The sequence below is a fragment of the Rhyacophila brunnea genome, unplaced genomic scaffold, assembly GCF_057557595.1.
Source record: "Rhyacophila brunnea isolate RB1 unplaced genomic scaffold, BYU_Rbru_1.0 scaffold_13, whole genome shotgun sequence".
In the NCBI taxonomy this organism is placed as follows: Eukaryota; Metazoa; Arthropoda; class Insecta; order Trichoptera; family Rhyacophilidae; genus Rhyacophila; species Rhyacophila brunnea.
In genome coordinates, this window is record NW_028232785.1 from 4,884,911 (window position 1) to 4,908,552 (window position 23,642).

The 23,642-nt window shown below is 34.0% G+C and overlaps 1 protein-coding gene across 1 annotated transcript; it reads right to left on the minus strand.

Moving 5' to 3' along the window:
• Nucleotides 1–16,373: 16,373 nt before the first annotated feature.
• Nucleotides 16,374–22,222, minus strand: LOC147076223 (uncharacterized). Its single transcript, XM_085941358.1, has 4 exons — nucleotides 22,028–22,222; nucleotides 21,496–21,627; nucleotides 19,375–19,527; nucleotides 16,374–17,075 (listed from the first exon to the last, which is right to left on the minus strand). Exons 1-4 carry the CDS (start codon nucleotides 22,160–22,162, stop codon nucleotides 16,467–16,469), a joined length of 1,029 nt encoding a protein of 342 aa, XP_085797484.1. The 5' UTR covers nucleotides 22,163–22,222; the 3' UTR covers nucleotides 16,374–16,466.
• Nucleotides 22,223–23,642: the final 1,420 nt, after the last annotated feature.

A 23,642-nucleotide genomic window follows, 5' to 3' on the forward strand; every position in this document is an offset into this window, starting at 1 on the left:
TTGAAAATACACAAAATGACTCATTCTGGTGAAAATCCATTTAAATGTAACCAATGTGAATACTCTTGTATACATTCTGGTGATATGAAAATACACAAAATGACTCATTCTTGGGAAAGGCCATTTAAATGTGATCAATGTAATTACTCTTGTATAACATCAAATAAGATGAAATTACACAAAATGACCCATTCTGGTGAAAAACCATTAACATGTGACCATTGTAATTACTCTTGTATGCAATCAAGTAATATGAAAATTCACAAAATGACTCATTCTGGCGAAAAGCTATTTAAATGTGACCAATGTGCCTACTCTTGTAGAACATCTAGTCAGTTGAAGTTACACAAAATGTCTCATTCTGGTAAAAAAAAAACCATTTAAATGTGATCAATGTGGTTTCTCTTGTTTTTCATCAAGCACCATGAAAATACACAAAATGACTCATTCTGGTGAAAAGCCATTTTAATGTGATCAATGTGTTTATTCAAGTACAACAACATATTATATGAAAATACACAAAATTACTTATTCTGATACAAAGCCATTTATATGTGCCCACTGTGAATACTCATGTATTCGATCAACCACCATGAAAGTACACAAATTAACTCATACTGGTGAAAAGCCATTTAGTTGTGACCAATGTGAATACACGTGTATTACTCATGATGACTCATTCTGGTGAGAAACCATTTTAATGTGCACACTGTGAATACTCGTGTATTCTATCTACCACCATGAAAATACACAAATTATCTCAATCCGGTGAACAGCCATTTAAATGTGACTAATGAAAATACTCCAGTAAATCAAATTATTCGTTGAAATTACACAGATCAACTCATTCTGGTAAAAAAAAATATAAATGTAATCAGTGTGCTTAGTCTTGTATTAAATCCAGTACGATATTGGCAGAAATTACCCCTTCCAGTGAAAAGTTATTTAGATGTGACCAATGTGAATATTCTTGTATAGAATCAATCAAGTAAAAAATTAAAGTAAGTATTAAAGTTAGTAATATTATAAGTATATAGTATATGTTAGTATTAAAAATAGTCATACATAATTTATATAGCTAATATTAAATAAATTCTTTATTGTTTTTTTTTAATATACGAGGGTGGGTCAATAAGTCCTTAGAAAAGCCGACAGGTGGCGCGACTAGTACTGTAAGCGGTTTGTTTTCATGCAGCGGCACTACCGATTCAGTATGCTGCGAAGTTTCAATCAGATTGGTCGGGTTGTTGTGTGTTTCTCGTACATTTAAAAAAAAAATTTGCTTGTGGAAAATGGAAAAATGGAAAATGGAGAAAATTGAGTTTAGAGCTGTTATTAAACATTTTAATATAAAAGGGTTAACAGCAAAGGAAATAAAAAATGAGTTGGATTTAGTTCACGGCATATCTGCTCCTTCACTTGCAACTATTTATAACTGGTTAAATGAATTTAAACGTGGTCGTACATCAACAAAGGATGAACCACGCTCAGGACGTCCTGTAGAGGTGACTACACCAGAAATGATCAATAAAATCCACGATATGGTGTTGAGTGACCGAAGATTAAAGTTGAGTGAGATAATTGAGGTTACAGGGATCTCAAAAGGTAGCATCATTTCTAATTTACATGACAAATTGGGCATGAAAAATATTTCTGCAAGATGGGTGCCGCGTTTGCTCACAGTCGACAATAAACGCAATAGGTTGGTGGCCTCTAAAGCCCTGTTGTCGCTCATGCAACGCAATCCGGATGAATTTTTTCGTCGCTTTGTGACTGTAAATGAAACATGGATACACCACTATAGTCCCGAGACGAAAAAACAGTCAAAGCAGTGGATTGCGAAGGCAAACCATGACCAAAGAAGGCGAAAACCGTAAAATCAGCTGGTAAGGTTATGGCTACTGTATTTTGGGATGCACGTGAAATTATTTTCGTTGACTATTTGGAAAAAGGAAAAACAATAACAGGGGATTATTATGCATCTTTATTGGACCAGCTAAAAAACAAAATTGAAGAAAAACGGCCTCATTTAAACAGGAAAAAAATCCTCTTTCATCAGGACAATGCCCGTGTTCACACATGTTTACGATCAATGGCTAAAATTGAAGAATTGAAGTTCGAATTGGTCGACCACCTACCGTATTCGCCAGATTTAGCCCCCAGTAACTTTTTCCTTTTCCCAAACTTAAAAAAATGGCTAAGTGGACAAGGTTTTTTTTCAAATGAAGAAGTCATCGATCGGACAAATGCTTATTTTGAGGACCTTCCGAAAACTTATTTTTCTGACGGTTTAAAAAAAATTGAGAAACGTCTTACCAAGTGTATTGAGCTCCAAAAAGATTATGTTGAGAAATAAAAAAAAAATACAAAAATAAAAACTGTTTTAATGCTTTTTTCTAAGGAATTATTGATCCACCCTCGTAACTTATTTTAAACTGCGGATTACTATATATGTTTAATACTTATATACCTAGTAATATAATAATATGACGTACAATCGTAAGAGTCATGTTATTGTAAACATACCATGGGTCTACTCTAGATTATAAGGTTAAATAAGTACTTCTATGTAAACAATTTGTGTGTTATCATTATCATCCAAATGTTGTAAATTCATAACTAATTCAAATAAACTAACTTTTGAATAGAATCAAGCGAATGTAATGCATAGAAATAATTTTTTGCTAATATCATAAATAATTACGAATATTTTTTTTATTTTTTTTTTCCTCATAAATATTTTAACTAGTTGAACGATGTCCTTAAATAATGTGATGTTTGGTTTATATTAAGGCTTCAATGAAAGAAGGACACATATATAATGTATTAGAAAGAGAATTATAAGATTATCTACTTTACATATTATTTTTGCAAAATAAATATACGCGCAAGAATTCATGAGTAGGTAAGGATTATTATATGAAATAAACTCTGGTTCTTTCGTAAGAAAATAAAAGATCTATTTTTGAACAATGTACAATTGATTAGAAATGAAGACATTTGGTTAGCATACGATTGGCTAAATATGAAAACATTTCCGATCAATGGGCGATTAGTATATATAATCGAACGTAGATTTCGACATATTATATCTATAGTGTGTTTCGCCAGAAATGTTGTCATTTTTCCCTCCGTACCCCCCTCTACCGGACAGCGTCCAGGTTACTAAGTTTAAAATTTTGATTTGTTATTCGTTCGATGTAAACAATTGCATCATCTTACGAAGACGTCATTCATTATCAGCCGCGCATAGCAGCCGGTTTCCAGTACCTCTACGAGGACCCAATTACTCAAACCAATAGTCCTCAATCTTAGGAGGACATTGACTCTCACCTCATGAATTTGTGTGACGTATGTAATAAAATAAATACTTTCGAATTAATTGTAAATAAAATATTTGTGAATAAGTTTACCAAATAAAATTATGTATAAAAATTATTTTAATTATAAAATTTAAATAAATAATTAAACGTTAATTAATTGGACCTTTAATTTAACACTTCCGTAATCCTAATAAATTGGTGCCACAATATTATAGTACATACGCGTGTACAGTGACATTGAAATTGAATCCTTAGTTGATTCTGATGTGTCACGTAATGACCGTGAATATGCTTTAAAATAAATTAAAAATATACCTACTGAATTCTGACGTCATCTTAACATCAGGTGGCGTCTTCAGACTATAATAGTAGTTGACACAGACAAAAACGCCGACCTTCAGTTGGTGTTTGAAAATATATCCGATATCCATTTTCTCGTAAACCAAAAATCTGTTAATACAAAACGTCAAGCCCGAAGACAATAATATTATGATCTTATTAGGATCGGACATGGTCGGATAAAAACAATGTAAATACTATTAATATACCTAGTATCTGCTTATAGATTTTAATAATAATTATTCCCGAACCGAAGAGCTACCTATTTTAAGTATTTCCAAGAATCGAAGCGAAATAATAAAATATGTACCGTGTATTGATAAAATTCAATATAACACACTAATTAATATAACTCACACCCGACCAGACAAAATGTCCAGTCAAATGTTTCATAATATTTTTGCACTTTATAATAGAATTGATAGAATGCATATTAATTTATTACTATAATAATATTTAGTTTAGATTAGTAATGTACAGTATCAAAATAATAAGTTTCGTAATGTGGCAATCATATTATACTGTTCTATCTTTTGTCTATGGCACAAGCAATCATTGTCTACTATCACGGCCGCCAGAATATACCGGTGTGTCAGTAGTTCATTAGTGTGACTCGATAATCGTTGAGAACAAACGCTTTCAAAACGTAAAATGGACGTTAAACGTGAAACGGGTCACTTCGAGCCTGATGCAGATGAGCAACGTCGGTTCGATGTGTCCTTAGAAGGAAATAACCCAGAGTTAAATACTTGCATCAAACAAGAGTATGCTGATGATCAATGCCACGCTGACGAGGTTAGTTTTTAAAAATGTATTACCTTCTTGGGATAAACATTTTCCAGAGAATCAACAAATAATAATGCCATCATTTTACCAATAGTTGTTTTAGCTGTAATTTTGTATTTCTTCATATGAGTTGACAGCTAAAACCGTTGAATTGTTCTACGCTCCAGCGACTTCTATGATCACGCGGTAATGAACGCACGAAATGCCTTCAGACGCTCAATCCCGGCGCGCTCCTCAAAACGTTGTGCTGCGCAGGATATAGTTGACATGTAAATCATTGCAGCAGCAGACATCTGACGTGTACTCCCCTGAGCATGCGGTAAAGAACGCGCGTGTAAAGGCCGCTATTGTCGGTCTTGTTAAAAAATATTATTGATTTCATAACATAATGTTTTGTTTTTCAGCATATTGTTTCAGACCCGACAATAATTACTTTGAAGACAGATACTCAGCTAATTGATATCAAGACTGAGCTTATTGAAGACACAATCCCCCCATTCAATTATGAAGATCCGCAACAGGTTTGTTCTTATTCGGAACAAATGATTCGGGTAAGTACTTTTATTTATATTAATACTATTCGTGTGAAGCGTTGGAATGATTTGGTGACGGAATGAAGTCACCAGTAACTACCTCTAACCACCTATAGGTACTATTTGACAGCGATAAAACAATTCACCTTACTTAGGTAGGTACCTATAATGCCAATAGAACTCACACTGGGGTGGATTGTGTACTGGTAATTGTGAGATAATACCTAGCAGACTAAACGTATCCAATATTATGTCATTTTATTATTCACATGCCTACTAATATCTTATAGAACTCACGTGTGTGTTGTGTAGTCCTCCTTCGGTCATTTTTTTATGTTTGGAGAGTGAGGGACATCATAACGGGCACAATTAGTTATATTGATAACACAGATTTTCAATTTGAAAGCATCGCACAGAGCTGGATTTATTTACACTGAAGCATAGACAAGCATTGGTAATAATACATTAGGATAAACATTGATTTTTAAAACGGTTTGCCGAGAACTTTCACTTCACACAGCACTGGCATTTCAAGGGTGGGTTTATTTTTGTCAGATTTCACAGTATTCACTTGTTGTTTCACTGGACATCTTTTATTTATTACGATCTTGCGTGGTAGGGGTTATACGAATATTTAATAACACGGGAATACTAGACTGAAACAAATCTTGGGCGTCCGCCGTGCCGTGGGCGGACGAGAGGTCGTATATCTCGACTTCGATATCGTATCGATACTTACTTTCAAATATCTGAAAATCCTAAAGGCAAGGGGTACTTTCATGCTCGGAAGTGCGTGGGGGTAAACTTACAAATTTTTGAAACTCTGAACGGTAAATTCGGCCGAAGCATTCAAATTTGAATGCATTTTGTAAGAAAGGCGTCCAGGTACGTAGACCTGTGTGAAGGAACGCTGTCCAAATGCGTGTTCGTTTGCGTAATATTTATTTAGTGATATTTATCAGGGACCTATATGTTTATGTTGTTTTTAAATTTGTGCTTAAGTTGCTGATTTTGAATTTGAAACGTTCTTTGAGGGGGGATGGTATATTTGGACACTACCTATTCGCTTCCCAGGCAATTTTCTCTTTAGCGGTTATCTGAGGTTTTGTTCGAAGAATGGTAATACATACGTAGCGAATGTTTGCAGAAAATTTTGAACAATAGGTCCGTCAAACAATCGGACATCAATTCATAGTTGTGAGGCTGTAACTTCGTGACCTCGCGGCTGCAGGCGGGGCTTATTATTAATTATTATGCCCATTCAAAAATTGATTATTATGTCACTTCACTTTCCTAATTCAAAATGCATAGAAAAACGAATATAATATCTTGTCAGTCTCGTGCTACCAATTTAATCTCAAAGAATCCGCATTTAACGTCATGGTTGTCTATCTTTAGTGCAAATTTCGACTACAGCACCTTTATGGTGAATTTACAAATGGTGTTCGAGGAAATTTAACAATGTACAGGCACTAGAGAATAAAAAAAATGAAATATAATATGCTTATTTTAACGCATTAGGTTAAAACACTAAAAAACGAAATATTCTATTGATTAACCTACTGACCCGATTGTATAACGTGAATAAATGAAAGTTGATTTGTTTTATAGTCAAAACAAAACGAACTGCTTGACTTCCGTCAAATGTCCTCAGTGTATACACGTTTTACTTGCTGTGGTTATTATTAATTGTCATTGATCTTATCTTTACCGATAATAGGGTTCACGCTGTTAACACATTCCATTTGCTTTATTATAAAGTTTCGTTAATAATCATTGTTTTTCAGAACCCTTTAAAAGAATAAATATTGTCCACTACAAAATTAAATAGTACTTATTTTCAGGGAGTTGATTTAAATGCTGACAATGTTGAAGACACGATAAACCAGACCGTTCACAAGGATCCTCAGACGAGTTGCTGTTATGCAAAATGCAAACCAGTAAATCAGGTATGTCCAACACAATACTCTATAAAACTTCAACAATTCGTGTATATGCTGTCATAGCGTATGATTTTAATGTACGCAGCATTTACTGTGAAGATAATAATAAGTGATATTTTTTCAAATTTATTAAGAAAGTGTTAGTGTATAAGTGAGTAAAATACATGCTTTATATAAATAGTTTCATAGTATGTACTGATACCAAATATCACAATGTGTATTTACTTATTGGCAAGTGTACGTGGTGCTTGAAGATGCCGAAAGGCGAATCTAGGTCGCAAAAAACGACTCAAATGCAATTATACGAAACTTAAATTCATAAGAATTCAAATATTAAAGAGTAAACCTCAAATGATAAAGTCTACATTGTTAAAATAAAAAATCATATAGGTATGATATTACCCACTAATCTGCTGCTCAAAGATATAGAGGTCGTCAACGAATATATTTAATTCGGATTAAACAATTCTGATAGAAATGAATTCCAGACTTGCTCATTAGGTATCCTCACAGTATTAGGCATCAATTACATTGAGCTAGGTACTTTACGAGCTGTTTGTTGGGGAATTTAAAAGCGGGCGATTCAGCTACTGCAATTGTGATGATGACACACAAAACTTTCCACTCGCTGAGAAGACACAAGCCAGCGACTATTTTGACAGAACGTAGTTCGTTTTTTTACCGGGAGGTTGCTAGTACGCTCTCCTGCGCAGATGCAGTAGGCCTACACGCCGGCGTGTAGTGTGTAAAGTTGACCGGCTTTCAACTTTTCTCGGGTAGGTTGTTTACAATCAGCTTGTTAGCTTGTTCAATGATGACACTGGACGACTTTTCAGGCAGATTGTACATTTGCCAACAGACAGCCCGTAAAGTAGCTCAATGTAATTGACGCAATATGAGTGTATCTGTATCTGGGTTCGCATTCCTTTTATATTTAAGCCACATGCGTACAAAATACATCATTAGCAAATCCTGTGGTTACATTAAGCAATCGTCTGAAATAATATATTTAAGGTTCATGCGTATTCAGTGGTTGTTATTTAATTGTTTTTTTTTTTAAATACATTTTTTACTATTCACTTTGATATTCTTTTAGTTGATTCCTGCAACTTGTGCATTGACCGATACCGCTAGTGTCACATTGTCAAAGAAAATCTCAGAATTACAAGAGCCATACGATGAAATACAGATTGACGAACAAGAAATTAAGAGAGAACTCGGGATATATTATGAACACAGTACTAATACAGACGCCGTCAGTTACACTGCCAAATGTAATCAAATGCAATCTACAGTCACAGATCAAGAATTATTAGTAGCTGTTATAAAGATTGAAAAGAAACAGTTTCATAAGGAAAATTTTGTATGCAGTATTTGTTTTGATTTTTTTGCATCGCTATCTCTATTACGGCTTCACACAGCTTGTCATAAAAAATTAAAACCAGAAAAGATGGTTAATTATAGCAGTCCATCTGATTCATTGAAAATGCATGAAATGACGCGTACTGTTGTAAGGCAATTTAAATGTGATCAATGTAATCATTCATGCAAGAGACGCGATTTGATGAAACGTCACAAAATGATCCATTCTGGTGAAAAGCCATTAAAATGTGATCAATGTGACTATTCGTGTTTTTCATATTCGTCGATAAAAAGGCACAAAAAGACTCATTCTGGTGAAAAGCCATTTATATGTGATCAATGTGATTATTCATGTACTACATCCTGTCTGTTGAAAAACCACAAAATGACTCATTCTGGTGAAAAGCTATCAAAATGTGATCAATGTGACTATTCGTGTATTTCATCCAGTGCGATGAAAAGGCACAAAAGGACTCATTCTGGTGAAAAGCCACATATATGTGATCAATGTGATTACTCCTGTATTACATCCTATTCGATGAAAAACCACAAAATGACTCATTCTGGCGAAAAGCCTTTTAAATGTGAACAATGTGATTACTCTTGTATACATTCTGGTGGTATGAAAAAACACATAATGACTCATTCTGGTGAAAAGCCATATATATGTGATCAATGTGATTACTCGTGTATTACATCCTATACGATGAAAAACCACAAAATGACTCATTCTGGTGAAAAGCCATTTAAATGTGACCAATGTAATTACTGTTCTATAACATCTACTAATTTGAAATCACATAAAATGTCTCATTCTTGTGAAAGGCCGTTTAAATAACACCAGTTTTTTACAGAAGCCTTTTAAATGTGATCAGTACTAATTACACATGTATTAGATCTGATATTACACATTGAATATCCTTTTTAATGTGACGAATGTCTTTCACGAATGTCACTTGTATGTGTATCACGTGGTTTACAAACACATAAAAGGACTTATTCTCGTGAAACGCCATTTAAATGACTATTAACAATGTGATTACTCTTGCATACAATCTGGTGATACGAAAATATACAAAATTAAACATTCAGATGAAAAACATTAAAAATGTGATCACTGTAATTACTCATGCATTAAATGTGATGCATGAATTTGCACAAAATGGTACACTGTTATAAAGCCATTTAAATTTGACCAATGTAATTACTGCTCTGCAACATCAGGTAAGATTAAATTACATAAACTGTCTCATTCTGGTGGAAAGCCATTTTAATGTGATAAATTTAATTACACTTGTATGCGGTTTAGTTATATGACAAACACAAAATTTCTCATTCTGTTGTAAACCATGCAATTGTACCTAATGTAGCAATGCATCTATAAAATCTGATTCAAAGAAAGAACGCAATGACTCATTCTGATGTAAAGTTATTTCGATATTGTCAAAGTGTTATTTATATTGTGCACATTCGGAATATATGAAACAACACAAAATGACTCATTATGTTGAAACGCCAATTAGAAGTGATCAATGTAATACTCATTTACATCTGGTTTCATAAAATTACAACAAAATCACTCATTCTGGTGAAAAGCTATTTAAATGTGTTCATAGCGAACTGAAAAATTATAAAACGTTACTTTTAATATCAGTCGTCGATTCGTTCAATTGCGAATACGCGAACCAGTTTGTGTCAAAATTGTGTAAAGCGATTGGTCTTATTTTTCACCTAAAGGGTTTATCAATTGTTTCATAAAGAGTTAGAACAATCCATAAGATACACAATAGCAAGAGTGTCAATTATTTTTTACATGCAATCTAATGTTTAAGAAATTAAGGACATGTATATATTTAATAAACGATTTCTTTTAACAAGATTTGATAATGTAATATTCCATATAATGAACATACATACCTTGAAAACACCTTTCAAATGACAAAAAGTTAGATTGTCGATTTATAATTTATTGTAAACCACTATGTACGATTACCAAATCAAAATTTACCAACCTAACAAACCACAGTACGAATGGTAACCCCTTGACCAACGGGATGCGTCCGATGCAGTCATATAGACAGCGCGACGCACCAAGGTCCGGCCTCCCAAGGCCAAAGCACCCTAAACGACAGGTACCTGGCATGTTGCGTTAGTTCGGAAAACAAAGCGCCCCCTGCATAAAAGTTGTACGTACCCCGAGCAACAACCATACCCCAGCGGAAAGAACAAACCCGACCTCGTCGATCAAATAACCACCCCAATCAACGTATTAATAGAAAACTGATAAACACTACGATGATCTGACTATCACCTAAAGCCAATCCATAAACTTTGAATATAAAACCCGCCGACATTCGCCCCCAAGCGGCGAATAGAGTCCCCACAGGTGTTGACCGAACCCCCCACCCCTATGACACACGCCAAGGAGGCATTAAATAAGCTTCCACGAGGAGGAGAAGGCTTCTTTTTCTCCCTGACGACCTGCATGACCTGCAGACCTGACGGTCTCCCTCTGCACCACCGCCCGAAGGCCCCGAACTCAGCTACCCGCCCGCCAAAAACATTGAGTACCATTATCATCCACACCATCTTTTAATTAATCTTAATATTACTATTTAAAATATTTCTCCCATTTCCATATCTATTAAGAATTTACAACCTATTGTCGTTGTATTCTGTATAACCTGCGATTCTTTTTAAAGTAATCTCAATAAGACGAACATTCTCTCATAGCTTTATTGAATATTATAATAGTGTTTTTCTCATGCAATATAACTGTAAAGTGTGTTGGTAATTATTTAATATTAATTTGTGTGTTTAAGAACAAGATTCCTTGTTAGTCTGACCAAGGATTAAGTCTTTTAATATTATCTCGATAATTTATAACATAGATATTATCTCTATTGTACTATATCGTTAATTTCCTTTTTTATCTTCCGTTTTGTATTTCGCGACTTTGGTTCTCAAACCACCGTCATCTGGCGGAATTCCCTAGAGTCCAGATGCGCCATTATTAGGTTTTGATTGTTTGTATCGATGTAAATGATATTGATCATTTCCTTTCTTTTTTATGTCTATTTCACGATACGATCTCTGTAACTTAGTTATAATAAATAAATATTAATATTAAACCCAATAACTTCATACACTGATATTTCAAAAATTACTAGCATTCTGCAGTCTGATCTAGATGCTATCGCGCAATGGTCTATTTTGAATAAACTTGAATTTGCTACCTCCAATGTCATGTTATTTCATACAGTCGTTCAAGGCACACCTTATTGTTCCCATATACATTGTCTGGTATAATAGTGAGTAGGGTAATGGAGGTAAATGATTTAGGTGTATTATATGATGCAAAGTTTACTTTAAATCAGCTTCTTCTTCACATCAGTACTAGATCTAGCAAAATGCTTGGTTTTGTTATGAAGGTTTCAAAATCATTTGCAAACGTCCGAGTGCTACGTAGGTACGAGGGTGGGTCAATAAGTCCTTAGAAAAGCCGACAGGTGGCGCGACTAGTACTGCAAGCGGTTTGTTTTCATGCAGCGGCACTACCGATTCAGTATGCTGCGAAGTTTCAATCAGATTGGTCGGGTTGTTGTGTGTTTCTCGTACATTTTAAAAAAAAATTTGCTTGTGGAAAATGGAAAAATGGAAAATGGAGAAAATTGAGTTTAGAGTTGTTATTAAACATTTTAATATAAAAGGGTTAACAGCAAAGGAAATAAAAAATGAGTTGGATTTAGTTCACGGCATATCTGCTCCTTCACTTGCAACTATTTATAACTGGTTAAATGAATTTAAACGTGGTCGTACATCAACAAAGGATAAACCACGCTCAGGACGTCCTGTAGAGGTGACTACACTAGAAATGATCAATAAAATCCACGATATGGTGTTAAGTGACCGAAGATTAAAGTTGAGTGAGATAATTGAGGTTACAGGGATCTCAAAAGGTAGCGTCATTTCTATTTTACATGACAAATTGGGCATGAAAAATATTTCTGCAAGATGGGTGCCGCGTTTTCTCACAGTCGACAATAAACGCAGTAGGGTGGTGGCCTCTAAAGCTCTGTTGTCGCTCATGCAACGCAATCCGGATGAATTTTTTCGTCGCTTTGTGACTGTAGATGAAACATGGATACACCACTATACTCCCGAGACGAAAGAACAGTCAAAGCAGTGGATTGCGAAGGCAAACCATGTCCAAAGAAGGCGAAAACCGTAAAATCAGCTGGTAAGGTTATGGCTACTGTATTTTGGGATGCGCGTGAAATTATTTTCGTTGACTATTTGGAAAAAGGAAAAACAATAACAGGGGATTATTATGCATCTTTATTGGACCAGCTAAAAAACAAAATTGAAGAAAAACGGCCTCATTTAAACAGGAAAAAAATCCTCTTTCATCAGGACAATGCCCGTGTTCACACATGTTTACGATCAATGGCTAAAATTGAAGAATTGAAGTTCGAATTGGTCGACCACCCACCGTATTCGCCAGATTTAGCCCCCAGTGACTTTTTCCTTTTCCCAAACTTAAAAAAATGGCTAAGTGGACAACGTTTTTTTTTCAAATGAAGAAGTCATCGATCGGACAAATGCTTATTTTGAGGACCTTCCGAAAACTTATTTTTCTGACGGTTTAAAAAAAATTGAGAAACGTCTAACCAAGTCTATTGAGCTCCAAGGAAATTATGTTGAGAAATAAAAAAAAAATACAAAAATAAAACCTGTTTTAATGCTTTTTTCTAAGGAATTATTGACCCACCCTCGTATATTATACGTATCAATTGTGTTGAGTATTCTTGAACATGCCAGCATTATTTGGAGACCTAACAGATTCGTCCACACAATTAAGTTGGATCGAGTCCACAATAGATTTCTTAGATTTCTCTACTTAAAAACATACTGATTCTTTCCTTATGACAGAGATAATAGTTTTCTTTTGGGTATGCTATCAATGCAATCTCTGTCCACCCGAAGAGTGATTGCTCTATTAAAGCATTTCTCTTTACTTCTTCGTGGGTTCGTTTACAATCCGTATATACTTGCAAATATTAATTTTCATGTTCCCACCAATATTACTCGTAACACTACGGTCTTCATGATACCTCGTCGCAAAACTGATGTGCTTTTTCATGATGCTGTGTATCGTGCGATTAACTTGTCTTATTTGATGGCACCATTAAGGTTGGTTTGTTTTTAATTAATTACAATCATGTTTTTGGACGTGTTAAATAGGGTAAATTTATAATTATATTTATTATTTTACTCTAATATCTACATAAGCATATTCTGTCTTTTCTACTTTATTGTTATACTGGTTGTTATTTTGTAATTAAACCATTTTTATAATTTTGTATTATGGCGCATTGCCCAATCGCTGTAATGCCGTAATACTCTTTTCTAAATAAATAAACAAATAAAAATAATATACAAATTAATCCTCGAGTTTAATTTCAGTGTTTTATTATCTGTGCCTTTTTAAAACTTGTGCCACCTACTCCGGACTCCTGTTCCTCAACATTTTTGATCTGAGGCTAAAGTGAGGTACCTACCTAGCCCAACAACCTGCCAAGTCTCACTGGCTACAGAACCAATAATAATACCATAAATGACTAGGTATACTCGACAATCAACCATATTTTTGACAGCAATGACGCGACTCGCAAAAATTAGATGGATCTCTCATCATAACGCAGAGCCTGGCCACAAGACTGCGCGCTATCTCTGTGCACTGTTAACAGTTTTCTCAAATTAAAAATTTGAAATTACGCATATTGGACTTGGTCTTGGCAGATGCAGATTGTAACGCACAGGTGAATGCTTGCGTTGATCTCATTGTTCAGGAAGATGCTTAGCATCCTGCTCTATTAGTTGAGTTGCCAGTCGATTATCACAATTTTTCCAATAGTCATCTTAGAAACAGCAATATTTTCTATTCTGTTAACTCGGAGACTTCCTTTTTTAATAAATGGAATTTATTCTAAGGTAGAGTATTGATTGGAATGCTTTATAATAAAGTACTTACTGGTAATGCTCCACTCATGACATTATTAAATCCATCGGCTTGAAAACCATCTATCATTAATGATGGAAGTGCCCGAATGATTATAGTGCTTTCTCCGATATGCGCAAAAGGGTTCATCAAGATTGTTATGATACTTGACCCACTGAGTATACCTGAAATCCTACGACTGGCAACCCGAACAGCGCCAAACGCAGCCAATCACAAACACACAGGCTATGAGTTTTGTCCTGTGTGAATCGAACCCAGACACGGCTTGAAATGGACCGGAGCGCAAGAGAGCTCTGTCCCGGTTCATAAGGTCCCCAAAATTATCGCTCCGTCATCTCATGAAAAAATACTTGACCGTCTGAGATAAATATGCCATATTACTACCTATAACAAAAACTGACACACTTATTTTTATAAGATACACATAAAATTAGATACTTAGCTAGGTTAATATTATATTAATTATTCCGGATGCGAGTATCATAGCATTATTTTTATGAAAAAAATTATGGCAAGTACAAAAGTACACTACAAATAAAACAAAAAACTATACAACTAAATTTTATTGTCAAAAAAATATCCTAGACATGATAACATATTGATGAACAGATTGACAAAATTAGAAAGAATTTATAATTGTACAAACTAATTGTTGAATTATTTTATTATAACATTTTTCTTTATTATCTTTATTGTATTATACTAAAATCCTTCTAAAACAAAAAAAATATATAAATATAAAGATAAAAAGACAAAATAATGTTACAACTTCTTCATAGAGTAGCTCGATCATGGTTTAGTAATGAATTATAAAATTGATGGTATATTTCCCTTATTAAACCTGTTGTTTATATGAATATTAAATCTACCAGTTTAGTTATATTTATTTATTATTAAATTTTACGAAAAATTCTGATAATACAACAATGCAGTAACATCTCAATTTTCATGTAATGTTGATGCCATGCGTACAGAATTAAAATTGACTCAATCGGTTGATCTGGACTCTAGTTCTGGACTAATTTAAGATACATGAATGATACAGTTTCTATATATAAGATAACAACAAAATTATCATAATATCTTATATGAGCCAATATGAATTTGATTGTGTGCCTTCATCCAACAGTTGATATACATGTGAAATTACAGTTGTTACATTTAAAACTTTCGCCCGAACGTTATACACGAAAAACTAATAATATCAGTTTTAAACCACTTTTCACCAGTGAGTCATTTTGTTTATTTTCATCGCACCGGATGTAATATATTATGAATTATTATTGATTTATCGCATCAGATGATATACCCACACAATAAATTATGTTGGTTACATTTAAGAGGCTGTTCACCAGAAATAGTCGTTAATACTTTTCAACAGGATGAGGCATTTTGTGTAATTTCATATTTCGAGATGTGATACAAGAGTAACTAAATTGATCACATTTAAAAGGCTTTTTACCAGAATGAGTAAATTTGTGTACTTTATAATGCAACAATACACGAGTAATTATATTGATCATATTAAAAACTATTTGTATTTCTTCATGTTACGAGATGTTATACAAAGGTAATAACAGTGGTCACATTTAAATAGCTTTTTACCAGAATGAATTATTTTGTCTAATTTTATATCGCTAGATCGAATACAACAGTAATTTTATTGTTAACAATGAAATAGCTTTTCACCAGAATGTGTGATTTCGTGTTTTTTCATATTAGAAAATGTTATACAAGAGTAATTACATCGGTCACATTGAAATCGTATTTCACCAGAATGAGTCTTTTTGTGTAATTTTAGATTACCAGATGTTTTACTAGAGTAATCACACAGGTCACATTTAAATGGTTTTTCACCTGAATGAGTCATTTTGTGTATTTTCAAATTACGAGATATTGTACAAGAGTAATTACATTGGTCACATTTAAATGGTTTTTCACAAGAATGAATCATTTTGTGTATTTTCATATAACTAGATGTTTTACATGAATAGTCACATTGGGCACATATGAATGGTTTTTCACCAGAATGTGTCATTTTGTGTATTTTCAGAGTACTTGATGTAATACATGCATAATAACACTGGTCACAATTAAATGGCTTTTCGCCTGAATGAGTCATTTTGTGTGTTTTCATCCCACTAGATCCTATACACGATTAATTACATTGGTCGCATTTAAATGGCTTTTCACAAGAATGAGTCATTTTGTGTATTTTCATATTATTAGATCTTATACATGAGTAATTACATTGGTCACATTTCAATGGCTTTTCGCCAGAATGAGTCATTTTGTGTGTTTTCAACACACTAGATTTTATACATGAGTAATTACATTGGTCGCATTGAAATGACTTTTTACCAGAATGATTTACTATGTTTTCATTTTTGGAATCAGATAGACTGCTTTTGTACTTTTCCATTTTATGCGCTATTGATTTTTTATGACAAGCTTTGTGAAGCTTCAATAGAGATAACGATGCGAAAAAATCAAAACAAAAACTGCACGCAAAATTTATGTCATTGAAGGTTTTTTTCTCCAACTTTATGACAGCTACTAATAGTTTTTTATCTGTGACGTAAGATTGGATATGCTTACGTTTAGCAGTGCGACTGACTGTACTTGTATTGGTTTCATATAACCCCAATTCTTTTTTATTGTATTGATAGTCAATCTGTATTTCATCGTATGGCTCTTGTACCTCTATGATCCTCTCTGACACGTCGAGACTATCGAAATAGGTCACTGCAGTGGTTGTAGAAATCAACTAAAATAGGTAAGGTGAAGTATCGCATTAACACAGGCAGACGCGATATAGGTATATGAGAGAATAATATTTAAAAAATCAAAAATCTTTCAAATCAACTCTTTGCACTCTCTTGGCCAGACATTCTGGCCCGAACGATTCTAGTAAGAAGCTCAGCTGCAGAGCAGGTATACATTTACTCCCCGATTTATCAAAATCGAAAACGAATTCTACAAAATGTTATTGCCGACAAATTTAACTACATTGTAACATGCAGGATAAATCATCAAATTTACGTTAGTATCCACCGTTGGGTTGAATAAATTCTTGGAAAAATTGATGTACCTATCTATCCAACTGAATAAATATTTTTAATTTTCAAATAATTTTGAGATAGTCCATCGTATAAGGGGCGGAATTACAATGCTTTTCCCACTGACAGTGACCATATTTGATTGTATTATAGAACTAGTATTTTTCTAATATATATGATATTTTTAATACATTTAATAATTTGAACTTAAATTAAATTAGCTAATATCGAATGTGTAATCAAACAATCAATGTATAACGGGCTATAAGAACGCTTTTGATTGCTTATCTTAATTGTTTTATTGTTATTTACAATGTCCTTTGAACGCCTCATTATTTTTGTATGAATTAAGTATATTCTGTTGAGTTACACTTCTCTTATTAATGTAAATATCTAACAATGCACTGAATAATATGATTATTTAATATAATCTTAGTACCCTTTCAACTTCAGTATTGTCTCGACCGTAAATAAGTGCATCTAGTAATGGTTAAGAAATCAATGTCCAACACAATATAATCTATTATAATTATATTACATTCTAATAAAGCCAGTTAAATTAATATAAATTTGTGTTTAATGAAGTTCATCTCGCCGTTCCATAGCAGTATCTATTAATAATTAAAAATAACTACAGTAATTGACGTGATTAGAAAATAATTAAATAACAATCACCATGGAAAACACCAAAAATGTCAATGATCATTTCGATACAAGTGCCGACGAATATTAATTGTATACATTTGATAGAATTGATTTTGAGCGAAAAAAGTGAAGAAAATAGTTTGATCGGGAGGGCCGTTAATTATCATAATGATACAGATAGTGAAAGCGATATCATCCCGCCCAAAATAAGGAGAAGTGCATATCTCAGCGATGATAGTGATGAAGAAGATATAAGACCTTCAACACCCATTAATCCTACCACATCATGTAACTCATCGAAAACATGGTAGGTACTCATTGTCTACCACCATTTCACCTCAAAGAATAGAATAGTTGGGGCAAATATACCAACAAATTGTTTGGACCCCATAGACTATTTTCAGTTGGGTAAACAAGCCGGCACTTCATGTGGGCGGATGCTTTAAAAAAATTCATACTTTCAAAATATATTCTGATTAACGCACGTTACCATTGGTTTAAAGGTTTAAATCGCAAACTATTTTTATTGTTATAACAAAATTTAAAACAAATATCATTTATTAAGTACATTGTAAATATTATGTGTTAAACACCATGTACAGTGATCAAAACTAGTGGAATCGCTTGTTTATACATTCGACCCAAAGGTACGCCCCTTTTACATAAGTAGCCTATACACAAATTAATACCAGACGTCATCTTGAATATTACAGCCAATTAAGAGTCTGCATGCGAACGAAATTGCAATGAGTCGCAGGATAATTAAAAAGAAACCGCTCCAAGAATTGAAGTACCATTTACGGTTATGTTACCTGTGTTCTGAACTATTCACATAATATATGGGTAATATATAATACTATACAATAATATATTAAATGCATACGTATTACTTTTAGTAAATTTAAATCCTATAAAGCATTTTTTTGCAAATCGTAACAAAAACCATTTCGTCAGTCTGTAATAGTTATACGAATTGTCAAACACGGTGTTCTAAATCTAATGAAGTTTTTTTTTTAAAATATCAAATTTAGAAAAATGAGTTTTTCTTGTATATTCAGGTACAACAAACAAATTTATTGACATTTTTCACTCGCTGGATAAGTATTAAGTTATTATTTAATATAAACATCGCAAGTTTTCTACTTTAAACATCTACAAGAAAGTCCAGAATTTTGATCAGAGAAGCTAATACGTTTTGAAAAAAATTGACCAGAGTGAAGGATTTATTAAATAATATATTATGTAGGAATTTTGACCATCTGGGAGGATCGAATTTAAAAGAAATAAGTGTACAATATGATATAAGTTGTTAAGTGTTATCAGTATTAGTAGATTATTTTAAATTAATAGATTTCTATATACCTCATTTCCTGCGTTGCATTCGGAATAAGAGCAACTAGGTTGAGGGTGAGCATCATTGCTTTGCCTTACATCCTCTTGAACAATCTCATTCTCTGAGTCAATTAGCTCGAAATCAGTCTCCGATTTTAAATCGGAAGGGTATTTTGAAGCGATCTAAAAAAATTCATTAATTTTATAAATATAAAAGCATATCAGTGTCTTCTTCTGAAAATATAATATAGTGTATCGAAAAATTGTGTATGTAGAATAGTGACATAGTGTATCAAAATATTTTTGCCTTCTATTAAAAAGTTACACCTCAATAGAGATGTCAAAAAATCAACTGTTTTCGACCAATTAATACTTTTGTTAAACAAAAATCGACAAAAACATACCTACCATAAAGATAGTCAAGAAAGAAATCAAACCAGAAAAATCTGTGATCGCATAGTCATTTAGTTAGTACAGAAATATATTGTCATAATCCTTACACAGTGATATTAACTAGATATATCGACTAACCGAATTTTCGCTACCCTGCGTACCATTACATGTGCTTATTTTAATTTGTACTCCACAATATAACTCACAACACTTTATGAGCATGAATAAATTAATCACTGACATTTTCAAATACTAAATAATATATTATACTTATATTATGTTATGTGTCATCTGTCTGTAACGCATGGCAACAGCACAGCACACAAACACCTGTTTGCGTATTACACATTGAAAGTCTCTAGCGCATCTACAATAAAATTTAATTGGTGACAATGATACCCATTTTTAGAGTTTCAAAAGCAATTAGACAAAACAATGTTCGCGCTCACATAGTACAAGTTAATTTTCCTGAATCATCTCATACGAAAAGACAAATATATCTGGAAAACTATCGCGTTTGATGTACGCATTGAATTCTATTACCATTTCTTCAAGTGAATGTGAACGCAAATGTTCGCAAATGAATCTAATTATTACACCAATAAGAGTTTCGTTGAAGACCAAAACAGTCTCGGGTCATCAAACTCGTCGGACCACCTTTGACACTTGTTGGTCCTTCAAAATACATTTATCGGTGGTTACTCAGTGGAAGACATTTGGCCATAATCTAACACTAAGAAAAGGAATTAAGACGATTTGCCAGACGAAAATTGAACTGACCTTTGGAAATCACCATGGCCCCCACAAAGGGCGGACTGACAGGGCTCTAGCCTGGGAATTGACAAGATACGTGAGAAGAACGCACATCACAAATTTGCTCTAATCATAAAAAGAAATCGCCTGCGGGGCTAAATTCCTTCAGGCGTATTAACGTTTTAAAATATGTGGTTGTGAAATTGCATATTTGTTGATACACTGAATACCCTTAATTTTACCTCTAACACCATTTAAAAAACGCTACTATAGAACGCCACACTGTCTTAAATCTTAGTGATGTGTAGGGGGGCCACCAAAGAGCTTGGACTGGGGGCCCGCTTAAGGATGTGGGGGCCATGGAAATCACTATATACTTTATTCAAATAAATGATGTTTTTACGACTTTAGTTGTTTATTTGTGTATCATGTTTGTTTGTTTACTTTTTATGCGCTTCGTGGCATAGGAAAAGGAGCTTTAAATAAAAATAAAAAATATAAAATGTTTCGATAGGTACCTTCGTATTGAACACAAGACCTGACTTTATTTTGCAATTCGCTGCTTTCCACACAGTAAACAATAATACTAAATACCTGACATGAAACATTGCTCCTAAATAATAAATATGCAGAACAAAACATCGCTGTAGATACGCACAACACCGGGTTTAATATGCAACACATTTATGAGACGCACTTAATGAATGTCAATAACAGAATACAAAATATACTAAATAACAGGAGTCCTTTTCGCAAATCTAGTACCTATCCTCAATGACATTAATATGTCATTGCCTAACCTAAAACAAAGCACCGATGAAGCTAAAATCTAAACATTGATAATATATTATGTACCGTTTTGTTGGTTACGATAAATTTATATACAACATATTCTTACAAAATACGCTGTATTCAATGTTATCATAATAACCGAGCCAAAAAGACATGATCACTTACAAGCACGATGTATGTATATTACACAATATTGTATAAGTATGTAAGCACCTGATTTATTGGCTCGCATTTTGAATATGAGCAGCTAGGTTGCGGATCACTGTCTTCTACAAATTCTTCTTTGAAATCAACTCGCAGAGGATCAATCTCAGTTTTAACATTGACAAGGCTGGTTACAGGGCTCTGAAACACAAGACATAAGGTATTTTATAATACGTGTTTACACCCATATTATTATGCGTTGAGCACACACACACGGTTTCTGTATGTGACATAGGTATTATCACGGTTTGATACTGTTTATCTATTATTAATAAACGTGCAACAGCTGTCTTCAGATGAATGAAAGTAGTTAGCCTGCAGCCATAGGGACGCAGGACCTATAGGTAGGTAGGTACCTACTTGGTAAAACAATCGTTATTACTTAAGTGTCAACACAACGGTGTATAAGTTTTATTGGATGTTTCAGTTAGTAAAGTCCAATAGGTATGTCACGCAACTGTTTTATTTGCATCAGTAAGGAACCACTTCAACTTAGAATAAACATTTTTTTACAATGATTAATAAGTTTGGAAAACCTAACCTCAATAGTCCTGTTGACATCGTACGCATTCTCCTGCTTTATAGAAATGTTTGTAAGCGGATTGTTTGGATGGATAATGGGAAAACCAAAACAATGCTGCACTTCCCCATCATCTAGTTCACGTTTTATATCCATTTTACGAAGTTTAATTGAAGCAAAAATTTCACAAGACTCGGTAAGTAGATTGACAGACGTGACAATAGACAGTTGACTAAAGTTAATTCATCTCTCGGCCATAGACAAAACGTCTGCACTGTCACTGCGACAATTTTACAGACGTACGTACTTATCTATTGAATGGCCAAAAATGGAACTACAAACAATTAATAGGACGCAACTCTGAAAATTCCATTCGAATGTCAGATTTTGCCCAGTTACGAGTCTTGGTTGGGTTGTTTTGACAATGTCTCTCCCATCCCATTTTTCAGATAAGTTTGTAGGTCTGAATGCTGTTGATGTAATTATGAAAAAATCATTACCTACCTAAAACTACATCATAGATAATGAAAGGAGTTTTACCTACCATTAAAACTCTTATTATTCTTGTTGACTCTGAAGTCCCTTGAGATGTTGATCGTATTTTTGCCTTGTGTTCTTCTGCGCTGGCCCCTTTTTACCCCCTTTTCTTCTCGATTGTTTACCTCTCTGGTTGTTCATCTTGTTTTTTACCGGCTGGCAGGACTGACGCTTGTATCGTGGCGTGCTTTGTCTTTGGTATTCAATTTGATATGTCTCAAGGAAACCAGGTAGGTGTTCTCTGGACTTCAGAGTCAACAAGAATAATAAGAGTTTTAATGGTAGGTAAAACTCCTTTCATTATTCGCTATTGACTCTGAAGTCCCTTGAGATATCTGTTTGTTATCACCTGGTAAAGCAAGATAGATCCTGCAAGATAAGGTGGATGAACCTAACATGAGAATTAGGTATAACATCTCCTTGCTTTTAGGCTCAGTGTACCGGGCTGAATAGAGAGGTCAACATATTTTGTTCCCCCGCTGTAGAAGTCTGTGTGTCTATCGGTCTCTGGTAAAATGTCTTAAAAGTAGCTTCTTGGCGCCAATTACCTCTCTGCAGGATGTCATCTATGGGGTAGTTCTTTAACCAATTTAGAGAGGTGACTGCTGATCGAGTACTGCCTGGTGATTCCTGTACCCTGCTTCAGCGAGTACTGACTTCACCCAATTTCCAATGACTGCTCGAGTCGCAGGTTTTGGGGGGCCTCTTGACGAGATAAATAATGCCGGAATATTACCACCCTCTTCTCTTCTCTCATTGGAAACGCAGATAAGTTTTCGTAGCCAAAAAACTGGATCGATGTTTTGGCAACTGGAAGCGCTTAATTACCATCCAGATTGGCGGTGCCTTGATGTGTCCGTCTTGGAACCAAACACTGGCCATAGAATTATATGGTCGCCATTATCGACTAGGCCATTATCCGCTATACTGAGTAGGGTAAGGTCATGAACCGGTCGTCCCGATGCGAGTAATAATAGTATAGCTGTTCTGCGTGAAACCTCATATAGGTTGTATACTAGTGGTGTTGTTTTCTTGAGGTAGTCCACGATTATTCTAGGATCCCAAATCGGTGGTTTTGTAGGTCTAGTCTTGCGGGTGG

Excerpts from the sequence above, each read along its gene's own strand:
- LOC147076223 (XM_085941358.1), bottom strand. The coding sequence starts at position 22,162 with ATGGATATAAAACGTGAACTAGATGATGGGGAAGTGCAGCATTGTTTT. Across the intron at positions 19,528-21,495 it reads AATGCGAGCCAATAAATCAG|ATCGCTTCAAAATACCCTTC; the intron begins GTGCTTACATAC and ends GAATTTTTTTAG. Across the intron at positions 17,076-19,374 it reads AATGCAACGCAGGAAATGAG|TTGATTTCTACAACCACTGC; the intron begins GTATATAGAAAT and ends TACCTATTTTAG.